The sequence below is a fragment of the Trachurus japonicus genome, chromosome 15 (assembly GCF_045865225.1).
Source record: "Trachurus japonicus isolate A0001 chromosome 15, Traja_1.0".
In the NCBI taxonomy this organism is placed as follows: domain Eukaryota; kingdom Metazoa; phylum Chordata; class Actinopteri; order Carangiformes; family Carangidae; genus Trachurus; species Trachurus japonicus.
Window position 1 is genome coordinate 6248572 of NC_140921.1, and position 23049 is coordinate 6271620.

Sequence of the window (23049 nt, forward strand, 5' to 3'; positions counted from 1 at the left end):
GCTGGTGTGCCTATGAAAATAGGTTACAGTGGGTTTTTTAAGTGCTGTGGCTGCCTACAAGCAAATCTCATATTGTCTCTGTACAAAGACAACAAAGACCTTTTTAAATGTGAAAACAGTGGAGACCTATTCAAGATTTGCGTTTGGGCAACAATAACAGGAAACATCGAAATTAATTTATTCATGGCCACATTAAGTGAAATTATTAACTTACCGATTATCCATCTGATTATCTGTCCTGCTGCGAGCACACAACTTCTCAGGGTATCCGCGGATCCTTAAAAAGTCTTAAATTCATGTATCTACAATTAAGGCCTTAAAAAGTATTACATTTATTAGAAAATTCAAAGATGGTCTTAAATATATAATATATAATACACAGCATCATTAAATATGTATGCACTTAATCTTTTATATGAAATAACAGGGTATCCGCGGGGTCTTAAAAAATCTAAAATTTGAAAATCTAAATTTTAGGTCTTAAAATGTCTTAAATTTGTTGAATTATTGTGTTCAAGTCTTAAATAATTTTAGTCTCGCATTTGCCCCTAAAAAAAAATACATGTGTGAACCGGGAAAATCACAAAAAAGAAAGAGCACAACCTGCGATTGGTCAAAAACTACAAATCCCACAATTCTCTGGCCTCAACAATAACAGTAGTTAGTCTAAGTAAGGGAGAGTGGAGCTGTCGGTGAAAAGAGGAAACAACGCCACGTCTGGTCCTGTTCTATGTTGTTCGTTCACACCGTAACCGTTTATTCGTTACGTCCGCGGTGTAAAAGGCCGTAACGCAAAGACGCGATTAGGCGGGCGACGCGATATACGCGACTTTTTTTTTTTGCGACGCAATACACGGGATTTTTTTTGGGCGACGGGACCATCGCGTCTTCGTCTAATTCATCGTGTTTGGTGGGAAGACCCACAAGGGGCTTCCCACCAAACACGAGGAACGCTTTTTTTTCGCTCGAGTTGTGACGCGCGACCAAACGCGAGATACGCGATTTCTCGCTCGTTTTGACTTTGTGTAAATTCGCGTCTTCACGAGCTCGACCATTTTCACTACAACAACAACATTTCTGCTCTCATCAACCATGGTTGAGGTCACAACGCTGCGCTGTAGCTGCTCTGGAAGAGTTCCGGGCTGATGAGCTACAGAGACTTTAGAGTCAAAGAGGAGCAGTGCGTCGCTGTGTCGGACTGTTTGGATTTAATGAGGAAGCTGCACAGAGTCAGGTGAGCAGAAGCTCAGGACAAACACTTCGCTCCAGGACATAATGTAGCTACACCTCACATGTTCTTGTCTTTTACCTCAAGGAGATTAAAGTAGTGTCTGTACTTTCCCTCCGATCTCGGCAGCTTCCCTCTGCTAGTCTGTGTGTGTGAGGCTAAACTGCGTGCGTGTGTGGTTTGTGTACAAACTGAACACTGCCTCTGATTGGCTTAGCATGAAACCTTACTCTGCCTCAACCAATCAGCATCACTTATGTGGTTGTCTCGTCCCTCCCTCCTCCCCCCTCCCCTCACCAAAGGAGAGAAGGAAAAAGAAAAACAGTTTAGCAGCTTCTGTGGCTGAGATGAGCCAAGTCGGAGGACAACGGCTTCACTGAGTAGTTTGTAACGCGCCTCATTTAATTGTCGGTAACGGTAACGGCGTTGTAACGGTGGAAATAGTAATTAGTTAGATTACTCGTTACTGAAAAAAATAACGCCGTTAGTAACGCCGTTTATTTTAACGCCGTTATTCCCATCACTGCTCGTCTCAAAACTTATTTTCTATCATTTTAATATGGAAAGGCATTTCCTGATTTGACTTCCTGATTTGACTCTACTTAATAATTATTTGCTTTTAATTTACAATGTTTTTCTATTGTTTATTATTATTATCTGTTGGGGTTATTTCTTATCATCAAAGTTTGAGGGGTCAGTGAAGAAGTTATCTGGCTTATTATATATTTATTGAAGCTCTGTATTTCTTGAAGATGTCACCTTAGTTCTGCCAGTCTGGCCTCTGACGGTGATATAAATGTTTTCACACCATCTTTTAGCTTCCTCTTATTTAGTCACATGCAAGAAAAACATGATTTACACCACCAGGCACCAGAAAGGCACAGTTCCTTATGTTAACCATCCTCAGAGGGCCTCTATTATTATTATTATATATCATATGTTATATTTCACCATCATAGTGAGAGTACCATGATCTGAGGCATCTGATCTGAGGTCATAAGTCAAAACGATCGAGGAAGAGACAACATATGGTTTGTACAATCGCTTTAAGGTCTATTAAGATTAGTAAAACGGTGCAAATTATTTTCTCTCATCACATCATTAACCAAGAAGATTCATTTGTTGACAAAGGGAGGAGCACACGGTCGATTTATACAAATGAATTAAGGTGTGGCTGCTGGCGTTTCGCCACTGGGTCTTCTTCAGAGCAATCAGTCAGCAGCCACACCTTAATAAATTTGTATTAATCAACCGCATGCCCCAACGTCCTCCCTTTGTCTCCACCGCTGCTCATCTGTCTCCAGCCCTGAGACGCACCGGTCCACAGTTCGTCAAGCTAAAGCGCGTCTTTTTGTTTAAGATTTATTTGTTACCTGATGATGATCTGACACTCAAAAGAGGTCATGTTAACTCTGACAATCTGTGACAGGAAGGAAAAGTGGTTGTGGCTTCAACATTGTCACATATTTAGGACTATTGAGACAGAGATCAGATAAGATTATGATGTTGATATGATATTTTTTATCCTGCCTTTTTTGTCTGTGTGTAAAAACCACCAGTATATTATTTCAAAGAAGCAGCAGCAGCAGCAGCACGATGTGTGTAGGTCATTTGCCTGTGAAGTCTGTCCTTCATGCTTATCCACACGATCTTGTTTGTGTACACTATCCCAAAGGCGTGACAAATGCTGGCAGTGGCACCTTAATAGTCTGGATCCGGTTTGGATGAGGCCCTTTTACAGTTACAGAACATATTGATATTGTCAATAGACGACGTTACCCTATGGTGAGGCGTGCTGTTGTCAGTCATGTGTTCAGACTCAGACAAAGGAGTTCATTGAAGTATGTTGAGAGAAAGCTTCCCTATGTTCCCTATATATGTGATGATTAGCCACATTAGCATTCCTTAGCATTAGTTTTTTAAAGCTATTTTTCAAGTTTTGATATCCTTAATGCTAATGCGATCAGCTTCTCTTAGTTTAGGATTGTTGGCATTGATCAGAGGACTGTACCAGTTGTGTAGTAAATCGTCTACTAGGCGTATGTGCTGTTTTATTTGATGTCCTGCTGCAATTTGCCTTTGTCATGGATAATATGAGATCTCCGGTCTTGACGCTTTCGGCCTAGCTCCTCAGTGTGGTTCCAGGAAAGAAGAAAAAACACAAAGAAATAATATGATAAGATAAACACACCAACCTACATACACACACATACATTTAAAAAAAGAGATATAAACAGAGTGCATGAAAAAGCATGAGAACTCAGAGTGAGTTCTTTTGCTTCACTTCAATGAATAAGTGCTATTTAAACCACTTCTCACAGTCATCATGCCCTCTGTGAATAAACCTGAAGTAATACGACCTCAGTCTTTCTACAGTCCTGGCTGTGATCCTACTTATAATCTTACCACGATCAAACAAGGTACATGGCTAACATAAGAAATACGACCAAAGGAAAAACATAACAGGACACAGACTCTGCATGGTTTATTTTATTTTATCAGCAGATTATTCTAAAAAACCACCACCACCAAAATCATGCTGTCTTTCTCATAATGCAAAGCAACATGCCCCGGCCGGCCGGCCCTTCTCACAGAAACAATAGCTCTGTTCACAGCGTCCTGCCGGCCACAGGTCAATCGTAACACGACCTGAGCACATCATGTGTAAAAAAGATGGACTGAAAAGAGCCGAGGGGAGCCCAACGGATTTTAACCTTTGTCTCAGAGCTCGACGACGACGAGTGAACGACGGAGCAGAGCAGAGGGTCGACGATTCTCTGATGCGTTTGTACTCGGCTGACAGAACGAGTGGCGGCCGATGACCCCAGTATGAGCGCTGTCAGAGTGAATTTTTACAGTCTCGCTTGATTTACATTCATTAACCTATAGCTGCTATATACTCTGCACCGGCGATCACAGTGACACGTTAGACTGATGTGGGGGCTCATTATGTGTCCGCTCCGGCAGCAGCCCTTTGTTGTTTTCAGCTCGTCTGTCTGTTCTGTCCCATTTTCATGGATGTAATATCTCTGTGACACCTTCAGGGAATCTCTTCAATTTTCTTAAACCAACCAACGCTGACAAGAATTAGGTGGTCAAAGGTCAAGGTCACCGTGTCTTCACAAAACATGTTTTTGGCCATAACTCACATATAATTTACACCATGTGATAGAACAGCACAAGTACTATTTTGTGCCGTTCCTACTTTTTCATTTCTTTTACATTATATGAATATATTGGTGCTCAGACTCCAGTGCTGTTAATAATTATAATGTGTAGTATGTGCTTGCAAACCAGCAGCTTTTTCTTTCTTTCTTTCTTTCTTTGCAACAATACCTCTGTGTAATCTTATGATGTTAAAAGTGTTTGTTTTCCATTTTTGTGTGCTCGGCCCCATGAAGATTAGATTAGATTGTCGCCAAGGCGTCGACTAATGCAGATCCATATTAAACAATAAACCCTGATAATCTATTTAATAGCATACAATATTGAAGTGATAACAGCTCCCTATGACAATTATTCAATGCTTGAATTCAGGATAGAGAGATTGTGACCATGCATTTAACTTGGCTGGTTTTCAGAGGAATACAACCACACAATTGTTAACTATACTTACGTATCATACTGTGGTGTCACTACTACAGTATAAGAAAATCAAATTAAGAAAGCCTAAGTCAATATTTCACGAGTCAGTCTGTCTTATCCTACTGAACTCATAAATAAACAGTCAGGCAGATTTTTTTGGTGTACTCATAACTTTAGTGTTACTTTGGGAAACTACAATTTTATGTTCAGCTGTTTCCACTAAACGCTGAAACCAAATTAGCAAAGTATTTTCAACCCACTTACACAGTATGACTCACAGTTAACCTTTTTCCCTGCAGCATTCCACTACAGTTTGCAGGCAACATTACTTAACTCCCTTTTCCGTCTCTAAATACAACTCCAGCTGCCTCTTTTTTTCTTATAAATCAGCTTCATTTTGTGCAGAAGCAGTAAACCCACTGCCACTTCAGCAGAAATTGCATTGTCTACTTTTAGAGTTGTCCACGTGATCCCAAACATTATCTGTAATGATTTACAGCAGTCCGTATATATTTACAGGTGTATTTATAGTCTGGTATGTCCTTTATGTTTTCTTTCCGCTTTGATATTCCATTGACGGAGGTGAAATATTCAGGTTGTCAACAAGACAAACAGCTGTGAATTTCCCCTTTTTTTATTCAGGAAAAATTTTTACCGTGCGGGCCCAGCTGTCTTTTTGATCACACCTGGAAACTTTCCAGTAAAACCCGCTTCAGTCCAACCTGCAGATCGTTGGGCAGTTTTCCTGGAGCAGCTGGGGTGAGTGGCCTTGCTCAATGAGTCACTGCTCCACTACAGGAAACAGTGGTCGGGGGATTCAGTTGTCACACTGAAGCCGACACCCTCCGTACTTAACCGGTGAGACGTCTCTCTCAGTCCACTGTCACATTCTTCAGATTACAAAGTACTTTAGATTACAGACCAGCATCCCAGTGTCACAGACAACTTGAAGTGTTCCCCTACTGTGGTTTTTTTTTTCAAGTGGCCATATTAATTTGTTAAAGGGATAGTTCAATATTTTTGGCAAATTGGCCCATTGCCATAATCCCTATAGTTTTAGGATTGGGTTCGTTACCTTTAATTGTCGGTGCAAGATATTTTTAGAACGGCGGAGCAGAGCCGCAAGCTGCTCAGAGCTATGCTACGGAGGCTAATGGGATTTTCTTGGTTTCCCTCATCAAACTCATCAAATACACAATCCAACAACTCCAAAACGCTCTGGTGGACAAGTTGTGACCTGCACATTCACCACGCTATGAGATAATAACAGAACATTACCAGACAGAGTTGTTTTAGAGGCAAATGCAGAGACTGCTTGCAGAAAAACTGCCCCCGACGGGAACACGCATCAGCGGTTCTGCATGAATTTACCTCTAAAACAACTCTGTCTGGTAACATCCTGTTATTATCTCATAGCGTGGTGAATGTGCAGGTCACAACTTGTCCACCAGAGCGTTTTGGAGTTGTTGGATTGCGTATTTGATGAGTTTTATGAAAGAAACCAAGAAATCCCATGAGCCTCCGTAGCGTAGCTCTGAGCAGCTCACGGCTCTGCTCCGCCGATCTAAAAATAGCTTGCACTGACAATTAAAGGTAACAAACCTACTCCTAAAACTATAGGGATTAGGGCAATGGGCCAATTTGCCAAAATGTTGAACTATACCTTTAAAACCTGGATGTCTGTTTGTGTTAGACACTGCAAAGAGAAGAGCTGCATAAACATCCAGGCCTAAAGTTAAGATAAAGGCTCAAAGGCTTCAATTGACTTCATGCGCCTTTCATGCAAATCTTCACTTCCTGTATTATCATGTACACAGAACGATCAGTTTCAACGAATGGCAAATGGTCAGGTACATTCAACTTCATTCAAAGCAGCTTCTCTGGAGATAAGCCTCGAAACTGCAGCTATAAAATAAAAGGCTTCCCGCGAAAGAGCCATGGTACACAAAATATCTGGATGTAATCAGACGACAAACCTCTTAGACTTAAACATCTTCAGTCATACTCATGGCAGGCTCATACTCCCCAACTCTACATTTGACCAGGATTCACCATTAATGTCAAACTATTTCAAGACTCTTTTTAAAGCGTTTTTAAAAGTTGGGATGACAACTGAGGAGGTTTTCATGGATGACGTTGACTCAGCATTTAGTACAGGTAAGATTATGATTATTTACATAAATTATAAGTGAACAAACATGGAACATTTGAAGCCTTAAACCTGCATTAGCAAGTCGTTCTGAAATCTTATTTTGAAAGTTTTCATCTTGGCTCTATAACAAAGTCTTGCTAAAATACAGTACATCTAAATACAGATGTACTGTCAAGCCTGTAGAGCTCAGTTAGAAGCAGTGTATTTAGCTTTAAATTGGTGTATGACGTGATCGGCTACTCTTTAATTTCATGTATTTATAGATGACCATGATGTGAATTTGTGGAGGTGCATTTATTTTGGCAGGGTGAAGAAGCACCGTGTCAAAAGTGACAGGACAGTGAGGACAGTTTACAGGTGTCAGATTAAAGAGACAGACGTCACACATCAGATGTCATGGGTGACAGATAATTGAGCGCTGTGTTGTCAGGCTGTACTCAGACATGAATAATAGATGAAACCCTTGCAGTTGTGTACAGTGACTCTTTTGGTCTTTCAGTTCTGACTCTGGTCTTTTGTTTTGACTGTAACTAGGCTCACGTTGTCCTCGTAACAACCTGCTGCATCCACACCATCGGCGGAGCAGCTCGCTCTGAGGATCTGCATGGTAGTCTAAACAGCTGAAAACATAAATAGCCATGGTGTGGCCTCTTATGGCCGACTGTAACGCAGTCCCCAGCAACGTCACCGGCGGCAACACCTCCATGGCTGCCACTGCGCAGGTGGCCAAGGTGATCAGCTGGGTGACCTTCAGCGTTGGGCTGCCTGTGATTGGACTGGCCCTTTACACCCTCAAGAATCTGTCCAAAGGTTTGTTCTCTGTCCTGCTCTGTGTCCAGTAACTATAACATATACACCAACCACCAAATCAAAATGATCCAAAAAGATCTGACAGCAATAGAATATGTAAAAGAATAAAATAAAATAAATAATAATAAGACTTTATTAAGGACACAATCAGAGGTCTCTTGTCAGGCCATCATTGTAAATAAGAACTTGTTCTTAATTGATTCTGCCTGGTTAAAAGGTTAAATAAAAAAAATAAATGAATAAAAGGTCCATAGGGACTAAAAATACATAAAAGACAGACGATAAAAACATGCAACAGTTCAATGTAAAACAAACATCGATCACAAACATAGCCGTCAATAAGGGATGAGACAATGTGATTAAAACAGAACACATATCTTGTTAGACATTTGTTTCTCTTGTTTCTTGGTTTCCTGCTGCGAGCGAGTGGGGGTGGTGTTTGCTGCTTGACAACTGCTACAGTGGCATGTAAAGGTTTGGGCCCCCTGCTCAGAATTTAGATAGATAGAAAGATATATACAGTATACTTTATTTTCCCTCTGGGGGGGGAATGTGGCTTGGGCTCAGTGCCGCCAGACCCTTCAACCACATACACATACATATACACATAAAAACACCATAGAGAGCGCACAATAAGAATTACAAAGAACACAATAGATCATAGAAATTGTATAGCTTTTTAAGCTCCTGTTCAGAATACCCACTGACAGAGGCACAAAGGAGTTCTTGTATCTGTTTAGTCATGACCGCTGGGCTCGGTTATCGCCTGCCTGATGATAAGAACTCGTACTGTGAGTGTAAAATACGGGATGGGTCCTCCAGGATTCTCTTCACCTGTTTCAGTACACACCTTTCAAAGAGGGACTGCAGAGTCAGAGTCAGAGTCAGAGTCAGTTTATTTGCCATTTGTGGAAGGAGACCACATTGGAAAAGGGTTTGCGAGAGCTCAAAAAAGCACTTAAGACAATAGAACAGTAGACAACCAATAAGCAGATAAATAAACAATCAATAAGCAGATACAATAGATAAAATAAAAATGGACAATTTGCCCCCATGGATAGGCTGACGGTCACATAGGAAAAGTACAGTACATATAAAAAATGCAGATTGTAATGAACTTGTTTGAACCAGGGGCAGTAGCTTTGATTCAGCTGAAACAGGGAGGTTTACAAACCAAAACAGTCATACCATATCTGATCACGCTCTCCAAAACAGCCTGGTAAAACAAAAACATAATCTTCTGCTCAACTCCGTACAGTCGCAGTCTCCTTAAAAAGTTCAATCTTTGGAGAAGTCAAGAACACACACAGTTCACATGGGTGGTCCAGGTTAAAGTGCTGTCTATCTGTGTGGACACCAAGGTATTTATAGGACTGGACTTGAGCAGTTGCTTGGTTGTGAATGGCACCTTTGCTGTGATCACCAACTCCTTTGAGATCAAAAATAATCTCCTCTGTCTTTTTAACATTTATTGTAAGATAAGTATTATTGTAAGATAATTGGTATCACACCACTCTACTCTAAAAAGTACAACTTTTCTGTTAATGTGAACAGTTAAGCCAATGGAAGATGAAATGATCTCCAAAAGACATGAAGTTACAGATGACACATTCCCTTTATATTTTAAACAATATACAGTAATAGTATATATTTTTTTTATTTTAATCTTTTACATTTTCAAAATGACAGAAAAAGAAAAAAGGCCTGCAACAAAGGTTTGAGTAGCCCCGCCTTTGGCAGCTATCGCAACGTGTAAACAGTAAACAGCTTGTCTGATACTGTACCTTGAGAGCTCAAGTCTCTGGGGTTTCCCATTCTTTTGCAGGCGGCTGCTTTGTTTCCCCTTTTCACTCTAAACAGTAGAAAATGAAAATAATACACTGATATTGATTAAAATACTGCAAAAGAGTGTTTTGCGTTTAACTTTTTTGCCTTTTGGAGATCATTTAATCTTCCACCTACTTCACTGTTCACATTAACAGACATTTTGACCAGGGTTGCTAGTTGACCTCACAGTGACCTTAACCTAAAGTCTTTTAACCTGAAATCTAATCACTTCCTCCTTAAGTGAACATGAACCAAATTTGAAGAAGGTGTTGCTGAGATATTGTGTTCAGGACAATCATTTAGAAAACCTAATAATCATCTTAGGATAGCAATAAGAGACACATATGTGTGCGGGAAATGAGAAATATCAGCATCAACAATTTGTCTTCCTCTGTCCTATAGGTGACGGTAAAATCCCCATGCATGTCATCTTTCTCCTGGTTTCCGACATCATCAGTTTCTTCGGTCGCCCCACCGTGGACCAGGACCAGGTCCAGGAAAGCGGATCCTTCCTCTCCACAGATGCCACCAACTTCATCTTCTATTTTGGCGTCGTCTCCAACATCACCCTCATGTTCCTCATAGCCCAGGAGCATCACGTCTTGGTGGCCTACCCGCAGTGTCTCGGCTGCTGCAGAACCATCCGTCAGTCTGCAGCGGTTGTCTTGCTCGCCTGGGCCGCTCCGTTCGGCGTCCTGGCCCTGGCCATGCTCAAGTACAACTTTTGGTTTGCGGTGGCGATGCTCAGCCCTTTCCCCTTCTTCCTCTTCTTCGCCATGGACTCTTGGAGAGCCTTGATGTGTTCCCGATCCAATGCCGCGACGACAGCGAGGAGGAGGACGGTGTTGGGTATCGCTGCCATCTGGGCTAACTACACCCTCCTTTATGTCCCCTTCATCCTCAGCGTCCTCCTGGAGGCTCTGTGCTTTAACGGCGCCATGCGCTACCTGGGGCTGGTGTCCCACCTGTTGCTCTACCTCAGCCCACTTGTGGACCCCTTCCTCTATATATTCATGACCAAAGGGCCCAAAGAGGTGCTGCAGGCACTGCCCTGCTGTGGAAAGGCAAAACAGAAAGAGCGCATGAGGCCCACTGTGGAAACCGTGGCTGAAGTTGTGGAGACAAGACTTTGAGGATTGATTAAGTGATTGATTGATTGATTGATTGATTGATTGATTGATTGATTGATTGATTGATTGATTGATTGATTGATTGATTGATTGATTGATTGATTCTTTTAATGACCACACAGCCAGGCTAGTGGAATTTGCTTCCAGTACAGCTCATTGGTACAGGTTCCAAACATATAACATATATAGACATACATGCAAACATATAATGATGCATATAGGGCCGTGTTTATTCCTCAGCGTTCAGAGTTCAAGATATTTATTGCGGTGTGAATGAAACTGTTTCTGAAGCGGGTTGTTTTGGAATGAAAGGGAGAAGATCCCAAAATGCTCCGATTGGTCTGTTTGGTCTGTTTGGTCTGTTTGGGTCAACTCAGTCAGATACCAAAGCTAATGTTGAGACAGAGACATTTGACCCTGCTGCCTTGTAGTTTCAATTATGTATAAGGAGAACTTTTGAAAATGCTGCTGGACTTTAAGTTAAAGACTTCGAGGTTGCTTTTGGGAAGCAACATGGGTGATTCTGTATGTCAGTGCTACAGTCTTTGCTGTTGCTTGTTGTATTTACAAAGTAGACCAGGGGTCTTCAACGTTTTCCAGGCCAAGGACCCCCAAACTGATGGAGAGATGGAGCGGGGACCCCCTACTTATATATAGGCTATTGTATAAAATTGTGTTTTATATTTCACTGGTCCTGTAGTGCCATATGCCAACAGTGCCATATTCTGGACTATAAGTCATGCTTTTTTTTTAGGAGTTTGGCTGGTCATGGGACTCTTTATATTTCAAAGGGACTTACATAAAAAATATATGCCATGCCATCTATGATCACAACAGGTCACAACTGCTCGTGGTAACTGAAAGCTGCTACTGCACCAATGAAAGAACTACATGACTAAACCATAAAAAGACAGAAAACACAAAGCAGTGTTTCTCCCACTGTGTTTTTTTTTCTCAGGGTTTTTATGCATTTATTTTGAAAGGGCAGCTGGAGAGAGACGGGGGCGCGGAGAGAAAGTGAGAGGGGGGGTTGACACGCAGCAATGGGACTGTCGGAGGGTCGCTGCAGTCGTGCTCTACCAAGACATATGACGCTCGTGACTCACCCCCAGTCGTCAGCGCCGCGGTCACCGGAGCTGATTCTGGGAACATTTACACCGGGCCCGCCGTGTCATGTCTCGGTTCCACGGAGCGTTTCAGTGACGGCCTGACGCTGCTTCATTATTGCTCCCTATTTGTCATGCAAACAAGGGGGGATGGGGCTGTCGGTGAAAAGAGAAGGCAACAATGCCACACTGTTACATGTTGTAGTTGGCACTACGTTGGCTATTCCAGTTTAAAAAATAAGAGCGTCAGGTATGCAGCAGGACCAGTGGTACAGCGTCCTACTAGCCTCGTAAACCAGCCGCCCCCGAGAAATGAAATGAATTGCATTTCCGCGAGAGACTGGTTTACGAGGCTAGCGTCCTTCCGCATACATTTTAGCCCGGTCGTTACCAGAGTTTTTTTGTTTTTTTTGTTTTAATGACTGGAGCATGAGCCAAGTTTTCCTCCTAGACCTAGCACAGTCTCATCGGTGCATTTCATTATTATAAACTTCAACTTGAAAGCTCTCTGTCCTCAGACTGTCCACTACCCAGGCCATCACACAGGGAGAGCATGTGTGGCTTGTGTCATGAGTGTGTTACAGAGTTCGATATGAATGTTCACATCAGTCTTATTTGTCAGTGCTTTGTTGTCATGATAGTTAATAATAGGTATGCTGAGAAACAGGCTTGTAGCCTAGATCCTACAGGAAAGACCAGTTTATGTTTAATAAATCAAACATTGTTCAATAGCTTCAAGCGAGAGAGAGAGAGAGAGAGAGAGACGGTGCGCCGTGTTTGTATCGGATACAATGCAAAGGCTTGCCTCAGTTGCCTGACACCTGTAGGGAAAACAAAGGACTTGTATGTAAAAATCCGATGTTCAGCAGCAGGGAACAATATTCACAATGGATCTTTTTTTCATAACTTCCACAACTTTTTTCATATTTGTTTTCCCTCAACCAAAACTTTCGCGACCCCCCTGCAGTACCTTCGCGGACCCACTAGGGGTCGCGGACCCCCTGTTGAAGACCTCTGAAGTAGACAATAAGCTTCCTGTTTACGCTCATGCATACCCAGTGTCCTTGACTGGTCATGTGACACAGGTTTCCAGGTGTGTACTGTATCATTTCTGATAATGAACCTGCTCATCTGGACAAAGATGGTTTTCATGGACATTGTTGCTCTGGTTCAGAACTCAGACAGAATTAATATTTATTTTTTATAATTGCACTTTTTATGCATACTAAGATTGTACTGTTTTGCTAATAATTTGTTGGCCAACAACACTACTGTATATGATGCTTTTCTTCTTTTTACTCCACTACAGGCACTTTATTTGAACATTTATCATATCCTATATTTTTCAGGGAACTTTATTTTTCAGTGTTTTTGTCTTGGCAGCAGTTTTTACGGTGGGCCAGTTGGGACCTGCCATGATTTGACTCAAAGATAATATATAGATATAATAATAATATAAGGCTGATTTGGTGATTGATTTGATATGGCTGTTGAAGGTCAGATCTGAGTCTATCGGCACGCCAAGGTTTCAGACTAGTGACTCAAGGTGTTTACTGACAGCAACCCTCTTCTCTTTATTGCCAAAAACAATGACCTCAGTTTTTTCTTGATTTAACTGAAGGAAATTTTGGCTCATCCAATTATTGACTTGCTCTAAACAGTGACACAATGACTCAGTGCGAGATATATCTGTGTGTCATCTGCATAACTATGATAGCTGACATTAGAATTATGCAGAATTTGACCCAAAGGCAACATATGCTGAACAGAAGGGGTCCAAGGACTGACCCCTGAGGAACTCCACCTGTCATAGCCACTCGATCGGATTGATAACTCCCAATGGTCACAAAATAACTCCTCCAAGTACAACCTGAACCATTTTAGGACTGTCCCGCTGAGTCCTGCCCAGGTTTCCAACCTGTCCAGCAGTATACTGTGATCCACAGTGTCAAACGCAGCACTGAGATCCAACAGGACCAGAACTGACACCTTGCCTGAGTCAGTGTTCAACCTTATGTCATTTAACACTCTAATAAGAGCTGTTTCTGTACTGTGGTGAGGTCGGAAGCCTGATTGAAATTTGTCATAAAGTCCACTGGAGTTCAAGAAGTTGCTGAGTTGATTAAAAACCACTTTCTTAACGGTCTTGGCTATAAAAGGAAGATTTGAGATGGGTCTGTAGGTTAAAGTGGAAGTATCCAGCGTTCTCTTTTTTAAGAGTGGCTTGATGGCAGCTACTTTTAGGGGTTCAGGAAACGTGCCTGATTGAAGTGAGCAATTTATTATTTGCTGCAGATCTGTTTGGACAGAGCTTATAATAGTTTTTAAAAAGTCAGATGGCAACATGGCGATGGTTTCTTCTACGGTTTTTTGGTCAACTGTATTAAATTCTGACATCACAGTAGATTTATTCCTAGGTGGTTTTAGGGATTGCATTATTGTATTATTTTGCTGATTTGTGATGGTATTTAGCTTTATAGATAAGATTTTTTTTTTAAAGAAAGTGAATTCATCTGTGGAAGAGAGTTCTGAAACTGTCTCTTTCTGTGGGGTTGTAAGCTTATCAATAGCAAAATATCAATATAGCAAACAGAGCACAAGTGTTGTTGATGTTCTTATTAATCATTTCAGAAAAGTGTTGCTGTCTAGCCTTGAGTAACCCATGGTGAAAATTACAAAGACTTTGTTTATAGAGGTCATGGTGAATTGGAGGTTTTGTTTTTCTCCTTTTACTGTACACTCTGCTTTCCTGCATTCTGTTTTCAAAGCCTTTACCATCATAGTGTTCCTCCATGGTGTTTTCTGTCTGGTCAAGGTCTTAGTCTTAGTTTTAATAGGTGCAGTGGTATCCATGACATTTGAGATTTTCCAGTTAAAATTATCCAGGAGTTCATCAACTGTCTCTGCACTCCCAGTTGGTAAAATGGCTATAGCCTCCATAAACTTAGCACTGTCTGGTATTCTCATTTATGTATTTTTTTATTATTATTATTTTATTATTATGTATTTAACAGACACAGAGGGTAGCTGGATGTTTGGAGTTATCTGTAAGTCAAAGAACACACAGAAATGATCAGAAAAAGAGCCAAGTCCTTGACATCAACAGAAGAAATGTCAACACCTCTAGTGGCCTCGAGTGTGGGTGGGCCCTTTCACATGTTGGAAGAGGCTGTCGTGGAAAATTTGGTTCTGCCGGTGGGGAGTCAAAGAACAAGACTGGAGAGGTAGCATGCACCCACGACGTTTATTCTCTATAGAGAAGGGAACAGAACACAGAACTACACAGCAGATAGCAGTTCAAGTGGTGCCCCCAGAGATTGCAGTCCCTTCTTATAATATACCCCAATCTGTGTCTCTGGCTACTTCATTACTACAAGTGATAAGCTATAGCTTTCCCAGGCAATAAAACAATTCAGGATGTAATAACAGATGTCTACCCCAAAGATGGTGTTGTAGCCACCCCAGTTGTTGTTTTTCCTATAGGAATTTAGATGACTCAGTAAACAAGGTTATATATAGTTCATCGTGTCCTTCCTCTTACCCGAGGTTTATTGTAGTCAGGACACAGTTGTTTCCTCTAATGGATTTCACAGGTTTCGGTTTTGGGAGCCTCCTGTTGGGGCTAAGGGAGACTCCTTGTGTTGTGCTGTTGGGGCTGGTGGAGACTCCACTTGTTGGGGTGAGGATGATGACGTTGCAGGTTCTTTCTCAGTCTGTTGTCCTCCATGGTCAATCCTTATCTCAGCGCCCTCACCAGAGCGCCGTCTTATCTGTTGTTTGGATTGTCTTGTCTCTTGTCCTTGACTGGGACTCCTGGTGTCTGACGCAAAAAATAAAAACTATTGGAGCTTAGCAGCTGTTCTCCTGACTTGTTAAGGCAAAATCCATCTGCCTTGTGCCTTAAAGCTTACTCAAGAACTTTCAGTTTTGGTTGAGTTTGGCGGCGCCAGTGGACTAAATCGGTAGTGTTTTGCCTGAAGGAAGACCCCATTTCCCATGAGCACCAGCGCGTAGCGTCGTAAACATCCTGATCCATGTTGATCTGCCTATTTTGTGATTTTACAATCAGTAGCCTATCTCCTCGTTCATGGTGTCAATGGGGTGAAATGATGTCTGAAAACCGTTTCTACTCTCACTGTCTAGTAGGTATGTATGTATGTATGCATGTGCGTGTCTGTGTATGTGTATACATGGGTATACAATACATATTGTTTGTTTTGTTTTGGTAATTGTTGTTTTTTCTTTCCTGAGCTGAGGCCTTGTATAGGCCCTTTGGGTCTCTTGTCTCGGCTTGCACCTATTATTTTTTTGTCAATGTATTTTAATGTGTCCTATTTTTGTTATTTTGTATTGGTGCGAATAAACTAAACTAAAACCGCTGACCTGTTGACTTCAGGCCGGCCTCAGTCCATTACAACATTTTCATGGTGTAGTGCGGGAAATGTGATCCACGGTAACGGTGTATTTTATTTTGAAAATTAACCGGGTGTTTTGTTTTGTATTTTGCACACGATTTCCATCTGTTTAGCATCATCAACTGGTTCAATTGTAATTTATTCAGTTTGTACTTTATTAAAAAAAGAAAAGAAAACATATTTCATATTTGATTGTTTCTTCACACTTACACAGAATACAAGCACACATTTTCACCTGAGTTTTTTTTTTTTTTTTGCTAACATAATAACAGCAGCTTCATTTTCACTGTTTACAATGACAAAGGACAGTGAAGTAGTGGTAGACGTGTCGATGAGCACATTAAAAAGTCCCTGCTCTACTTGTTGGGTCACTGCTGTTGTGTGTCTGTTATGGACTTTGACCCCAGGAAAACCCCCGAAGCCTCCTCACAGTCAGAAGAGGCGGCATTGTTGCTGAAATAAAAGAAAACAATAGAGCAATTTAATTATTTTATGAGCTGAAACACTACAGACAATAGCCTACAACATGGTCAGCGATGGTGTGTTCACGCAATCAAATGAATCTGAAATCAATTGTGACTTAATTTTATTTCTAATGTATTCAATTTTCCCACTAGAAGAAGCAGTGGTGGACAGTTAGGGAGTAAATTTACTTGAGTACTGTACTTAAGTACATATCCTGACGATTTGTACTTTACTTGAGTTTTAGTTTTCTTTGGTACTCTTACTTGAATACATTTCCAAGACAAATATTTTTACTTTTACTCGAGTTAATTTCAAGGAAGGCTGAAAAGTACTCGTTACTTTCAGGCCTGCTCTTTTCTTTTTTTCTAAAATCCTATTGGACACAAGCTGTGTTTGTCAAAGAAGGAAACCCTAACCCCTAAAAGCAGCACATCAGTGCAGCTGGTTTCAAAGAGTTAATTCTCAGAATCAAGAGTTAAAACGTCCTTAAATTCATTTAGAAAAAAATATAGTAATTCATTGATGTGAAAAATAAGAAATTTACTCTTACTCTAACTCTCTTACTAACTAGTAACTCTCTTACTAATTTAAAAGCATGTACTTTTGGATACTTAAGTACCTTTAAAAGCAAGTACTTTTTTACTCTTACTCGAGTAACATGTCGACTGAGCTACTTTTACTTGTAACAGAGTAAATTTTGACCAGTAGTATTTGTACTCTTACTCAAGTACTGGGGTCGAGTACTCTGTCCATCTCTGAGAAGAAGTCAGAATGAGTTTCTATTCATGTTTCTCACTGTCATTCCCACTTCTACCACCAGGTGGCGACAAAGTTGGAAAATCTCACACACTTGTGACTTTCATGTGTTAGTTGACTGACCTTGGCTTTTCAATGTCCTCAATAGTTTCTGGCAGCCTGGTGTTCAGTGTCTCTGGGAGCAGCAGAGCCACCAGGCCGGACATGATGGCCACAGAGCAGATGATGATCTGAGGGAGAACGGTCCACACGTCCTCCAGGAGCAGGATGAGCGGAGCCACCGACACTCCTACACGACTGACGAAGCTGGTGTAGCCCAGGCCGTTTTGTCTGGTGAGGGAGAAAGTAAATCATTATTTCAATAAATTCCCACAGTACATTATGTAACAATCACTATGAGACATCTAGGAAGACTTGTAAAGTGGCCCTCCATTGATTCTATACCTAATAAAAGCAAAGATTCATATCAGAGTTTGATCAGTGAAGTTATTACTAAATTTAATTTAAAAATGCAAACAAACAAAATAGGAAAAAAAAAAAAAAAAACAGGGGGAAATGACCAAAATTAAATTCCATGATGAATACATAAAGCTGGATTGAGTTTTTCCTACATCATAATTTAAAGGGAAATTTTACATTGTGTTTACACAGTTTTGTCCATTTTCGTCACTTCTGAATATAAAGAAATGCTATATTTATTCCAAAGGGGAAAATCATTATCATTCTATGAAGTTGTTTATTTTTGTAGTATAAGCCCCTTGAGTTGTCACAACTCGTTCTATGATGCTGTAATAATATTTTAACCTCTACCATCATTGTAAACTTCAGCAGGCCAAGTAACATGAGCGGCTGGACTCTGGAGGGTTAAGTACAAACATAACTGAGGTGAGTGAGGAGCAGAACTATGACATAAGGTCGTGTCAGTGCAGCAGCACATGCACATGCAGCTGTGTGACAGCGACTGACCTGACGACTGTGGGGTAGAGCTCTGTTGTGTAGAGGTAGATAGTTGTGAAGGAAGCCTCTGAAAGGCCTTTTCCAAGAATAGCAACGACAGCACGCAGATGCCACAGACCTACAACGCAACAACACAGTATACACAGTGCTGTGCATGAGATAAGTCCTGCAGCCTGAATGACCATATATGGTAACTTTCACAACTCAAAATGCCAAGAGCAGGTGATGACACAATGAAACAATTAATGAGAGAAGATGCTGCACCACACAAATTACCTAATACAGCTTAGCAAGTAATGTAATGGTTTTTCATTTTTGTCATAATTATTATTAAACTTAATTTATATAATTGCACTGTTGTAGTAAATATTGCATGGCCTGGTGGATGCAGGTTTTCTTTTGAAAAATGAGCCAAAAACAAAATATCTTGTTCTGAATTCATTAATCTTAGTGTCACAGAATCAAAAATCTTCTGTATAATCATTTCTGCTCTGAGGTGAAATCTGACCTTGAGGGATGAAGATGTTAATGGCGATGCAGATTCCTGTCAGTAACAGCGTGCCTCCTTGACATTTCCTGCGGCCGATAATGTTGATGAAGCAGTAGATCATCAGTTTGGCGGGAACTTCGATGGCTGCGTAGATGAAGTGAGTGAGGTACATGTTCAGGCCGAACCCGCTGATGTTCAGGCTGATGCCATAATACGTGGAGGCAACGCCATACCTGCAGAGAAGAATGATCAAAAAAATCATTTAAAGCACAAAAATGAATAGAGATAATTTAAATTTCCATGACCTACATATTTTCTGAGTTGATACCCACCATACAATCCCAGTCAGCAGACTTAAATGTCTCATCTTTGGGGTCTTGATCAGGTCGAGGTAAGTGTAATTCTTATCCTGCCTTTCCGCCATCTTTCCGGAGAGTGTCTGTACAGAGGCAGAGAAGTAATGTTTGACAATATATATAAACAAAGATCTGCCATTGGTGGAAAAGAAATGATAATAAACTAACATAATAATTTAACATATCACTTTAACAGTTATTTAACTCACCTCCAGTTTAAAGTTGGCTGACGGTTTTGTTTTTTTGTTGAACTTTGCACATTTGTCGAGATAAAACTGAGCTTTCTCGACTTTACCATTTGCTAGAAGCCATCGTGCAGACTCAGGAACCCACCTGCAGTTACATTCACATAATTAATGATGAGTGGATGCATTAAAACTCCTGATTTTGGAGAAATGCTAGTGGAGTTAGTGTTTCGAATTGGAACAATTTCATATACTGACAGATTTTGCCTCCTTATAAATATTTATGTTTATGTCTGCATATGGACATACAATATGTAAATATATATCCATCTCAAAGACAGTCAATTCATGTTTCTATTATATGTTTAGATATAAATATAGAGGGATGTATATATATATATATATTTTGATGTAGAATGAAATAACATACATAAACATGCAGAATTTTTATATTTTACTGAACTTTTACAACTTTACCTTTATATTCAATATGTTACACTACGCTCTACGTTATGTTACATTACCTTACATTACGTTATCGCAGTTTTTAGTTTAAAATCATATATATGTTATACATTTATATCTTCATGTCCATATTATATGTACATATACTATATGATAGTAATATATTTCCTTTTTGGTGACATCATTCTTGTTGCAGGTGCATATAGTATGTTATGTTACATATTATGTGTTAGGTGCACACTCTTCACTTACCTCCAGGTCAAAATTGCAAAACCCAGAGGGGCTGTAACAGTCAGGATCAGCATCCGCCAGTCGGGCACCAGCAGGGCAAACCCAGCCAGCAGCATGTTGCCTACAGACCAGGACAGGCTGCCAATCACACCCATAGACGACCTATGATCTGTATCGACCCACTCGATGCCTGCAAGGTGAGAAAAATGCGTCAAAATAAATAGAACTTACGTAAGAAGAATTGGATATTTAGTGATGATTAAGTTATATATGCAATTTTAATTTGTTAGCTGACTGAGAACAGTTGAAGTGATGCTGATCCCGGTCAGTCCAAAGCCAGTGAAAAATCTGAGCACTGCGAACAGGACGAAGGAGTTTGCAAAAGCACTGGAGAGGCCAAACACGGTCGCCATGACGTAGGAGACCAGGAGAGTGTTTCTCCTCCCATACCTGAGAAAAATAAAATAAAATTCATGAGTGGAAATTTATGCATAGTATGCAAGTATGATGAATAAAAAAGAAAGTTGCATCATCGTGCAAAGATACAGCCTTATACGTATAAATACATAAACATACTTATCGCAAAGAAATCCAAAAGCTACAGCTCCAATCATCACTCCGGTGAAGAAAATGGTACCTGTGGTTTGTATCAGGCTTTTTCTATCACAGACAAGGTCCCACTGGAGAAGCAGATCACAGAGAAGAAAAAAAGCAACTCAATAAATGATGAAGGTCCCAGATTTTCTTTATGGTGGCCCAAAGATGCCAAGCACAAAATGTCATAAACAAAACAAAACAGTTTTGGCTAAAACAATTTGTATTTATTACGAAACTTGATATACTTACAGAAATTATGAGCGCAGTGCACTTTTTTTTAGGTATATACTTAATAATAAATATTATAACATTTATTAAATATGTGCAATGTAACACTGTCAACGTGTAGAATAATCTGAGCACTTCTAAACTTAATTGGACTCTTGATTACTGAACATACCCAAAATAAGGAAATATTTTCAATTTGTCACTCAGTTTTTGAAAAAACTTTGGTAAAAGCACAGGTGAGTCTAGTTTTAAGTTGAAGTTCAGTGACACTGATTTTCTTTCATCTTCTGTCCCATTTTTTCTGCAATCCTTCATCATCATCACCATCATTCTTCTTCAGTATTTTTATTCTATCTTTATAAATGCCTCACTCACTTTTTTGAAATTTGATTTCATTTTCCATTTAATTCAAGAGTTACTATTATTTAACAATAGTATATATACATATCAGTGGCTTTACTTGCCTCTGTTGCCAGGGTGGAGGTGAAGGTAGAGTTGTAATAAACCCATCCACTCTGACACTGAACCGTGGGCAGCTCCGTGCCGTTGTTGGGGCCACTGTACAAGAGGTGAAACTGAGGCTCTGCAAACATCTCACAGGATCTCGGATCCCCGTCTTCACGCAGAGGAACGCTGACGGTCAATCTCTGTTGATGGGTCAAATTTGAGAAGAGTCCTCCATCATCCAGGGTGCTGACATCGCAGCGATGAGGAGGAACGGCGGCGATGAAGTTGTTCAGTAAGAAGTGACAGGGGAGAACTATTCGAGGGCTGCAGAGCAGGACCATGATGACGATTTGGAAAGGCCCAAAACCGTTGATTTCCTCCAGGATACTCTCGAACTTCATCCTCAAAGGTAAATAAAAATATGCTCAGAGGTCAAAAAAAAAATGTGTGTGGTGGAGGTTTTCCGTGCTCTCTTCTATTTGTTGGGATGGTAGTGGGATCTGCGGAGGACTGACCAAAACCCTGACCTGAAAATACACATGATTGAAGTGTGTTGACAACAGGAACAACACATGACAACACTGTGAAATGTGCTGTATCTAAAATGCATGAAAGAGCATCTGCGAAACTCGTTGTTGTCAATTGCACCATGACAACTTTATCTCCTGTGTGTATCCTGTCCTGTGATTTTGAGGAAATTGCAGAGGCTTCGAAGTATAAGACCGAGCTGCAGCCACAGGTCAGAGAATACTAGACTGTTGTGTGGTTATGTGTTTTGTCCATCTCTATAGAGAATTCAATATTTGTGGATGTCATCTCCTTAGTCCAGAACACATGCAATAAAACACGTTCATCAATGATCAGAATCATTAAAGAGACTGAATTACTTACCTGTGTAGCTGCACTGTTCTCTGCAGAGGTCTACGTAGTTCACCACGCTGCTTCTGTGACTGAATTTAGACTCATCTTAAACATTTATCTCTGCATCACCTTTGGACACCGTAAAAGCTGTAACATATTACAAGGGAGAAGTTAAGAAGCTTACACATTACTACATGGTCAACAGGCTCAGCAGCAGCAGCAGCTCCATCAACTCTCCTGCACCATGGGACCTGACAGAGAGGAAAATATCTTTATCACTTTCTTTATATATTTGTTTGCCATGAAGACTTAAAATAATCCAAAGCCATCTTGTTCATAATAACTCCCAACAATCTTGATGCAAATATATTAATTACAGGGAACTGAGAAAATAAAAAGGATCTACGGAGTTACTTTCTCCTCCCCGAGTTCACCGAGTATCAACTGAAAAAAATGTCTGCATCATGATACCATGTTTTGCTTTGGCTTCTTAATTAAAATACATTTTTCAAAACACAGTATTTCACATTACAGAATAGCTGTCTTCTATGACTTTGCACACAGATTTGACTTGGATTTAGCCACAATTCATCAATACATTTGTACGAAGGGATGAAGCATTTTCCCAGATAAGCTGATAAACTCAATGGAAAGTTTCACCCCATTATAAGATAAGGAGAAAAAAAGTGTTTTAACAGCTACAGTGTATATTTCCAGTCTTCTTCATTTGAGCAAACAACACCGAAAAGAAAGAATCA

General features: G+C 40.4%; 2 protein-coding genes across 2 annotated transcripts; one reads left to right on the plus strand and one right to left on the minus strand.

Annotated features, from left to right (window-relative positions):
• Positions 1-7046: 7046 nt before the first annotated feature.
• LOC146973113 (uncharacterized) lies at positions 7047-10735 on the plus strand. The gene is made up of 2 exons (XM_085801025.1): positions 7047-7775; positions 10005-10735. Exons 1-2 carry the CDS (start codon positions 7604-7606, stop codon positions 10733-10735), a joined length of 903 nt encoding a protein of 300 aa, XP_085657151.1. The 5' UTR covers positions 7047-7603.
• Positions 10736-16406: 5671 nt separating this feature from the next.
• LOC146973114 (solute carrier family 22 member 7-like) lies at positions 16407-22458 on the minus strand. The gene is made up of 11 exons (XM_085799369.1): positions 22322-22458; positions 21448-21832; positions 20735-20838; positions 20454-20608; positions 20180-20348; positions 19487-19610; positions 19254-19360; positions 18940-19154; positions 18441-18549; positions 17598-17804; positions 16407-16706 (listed from the first exon to the last, which is right to left on the minus strand). The coding sequence occupies exons 2-11, from the start codon at positions 21829-21831 to the stop codon at positions 16622-16624; spliced, it is 1659 nt and encodes a 552-aa protein (XP_085655495.1). The 5' UTR covers position 21832; positions 22322-22458; the 3' UTR covers positions 16407-16621.
• Between the last annotated feature and the right edge of the window lie 591 nt (positions 22459-23049).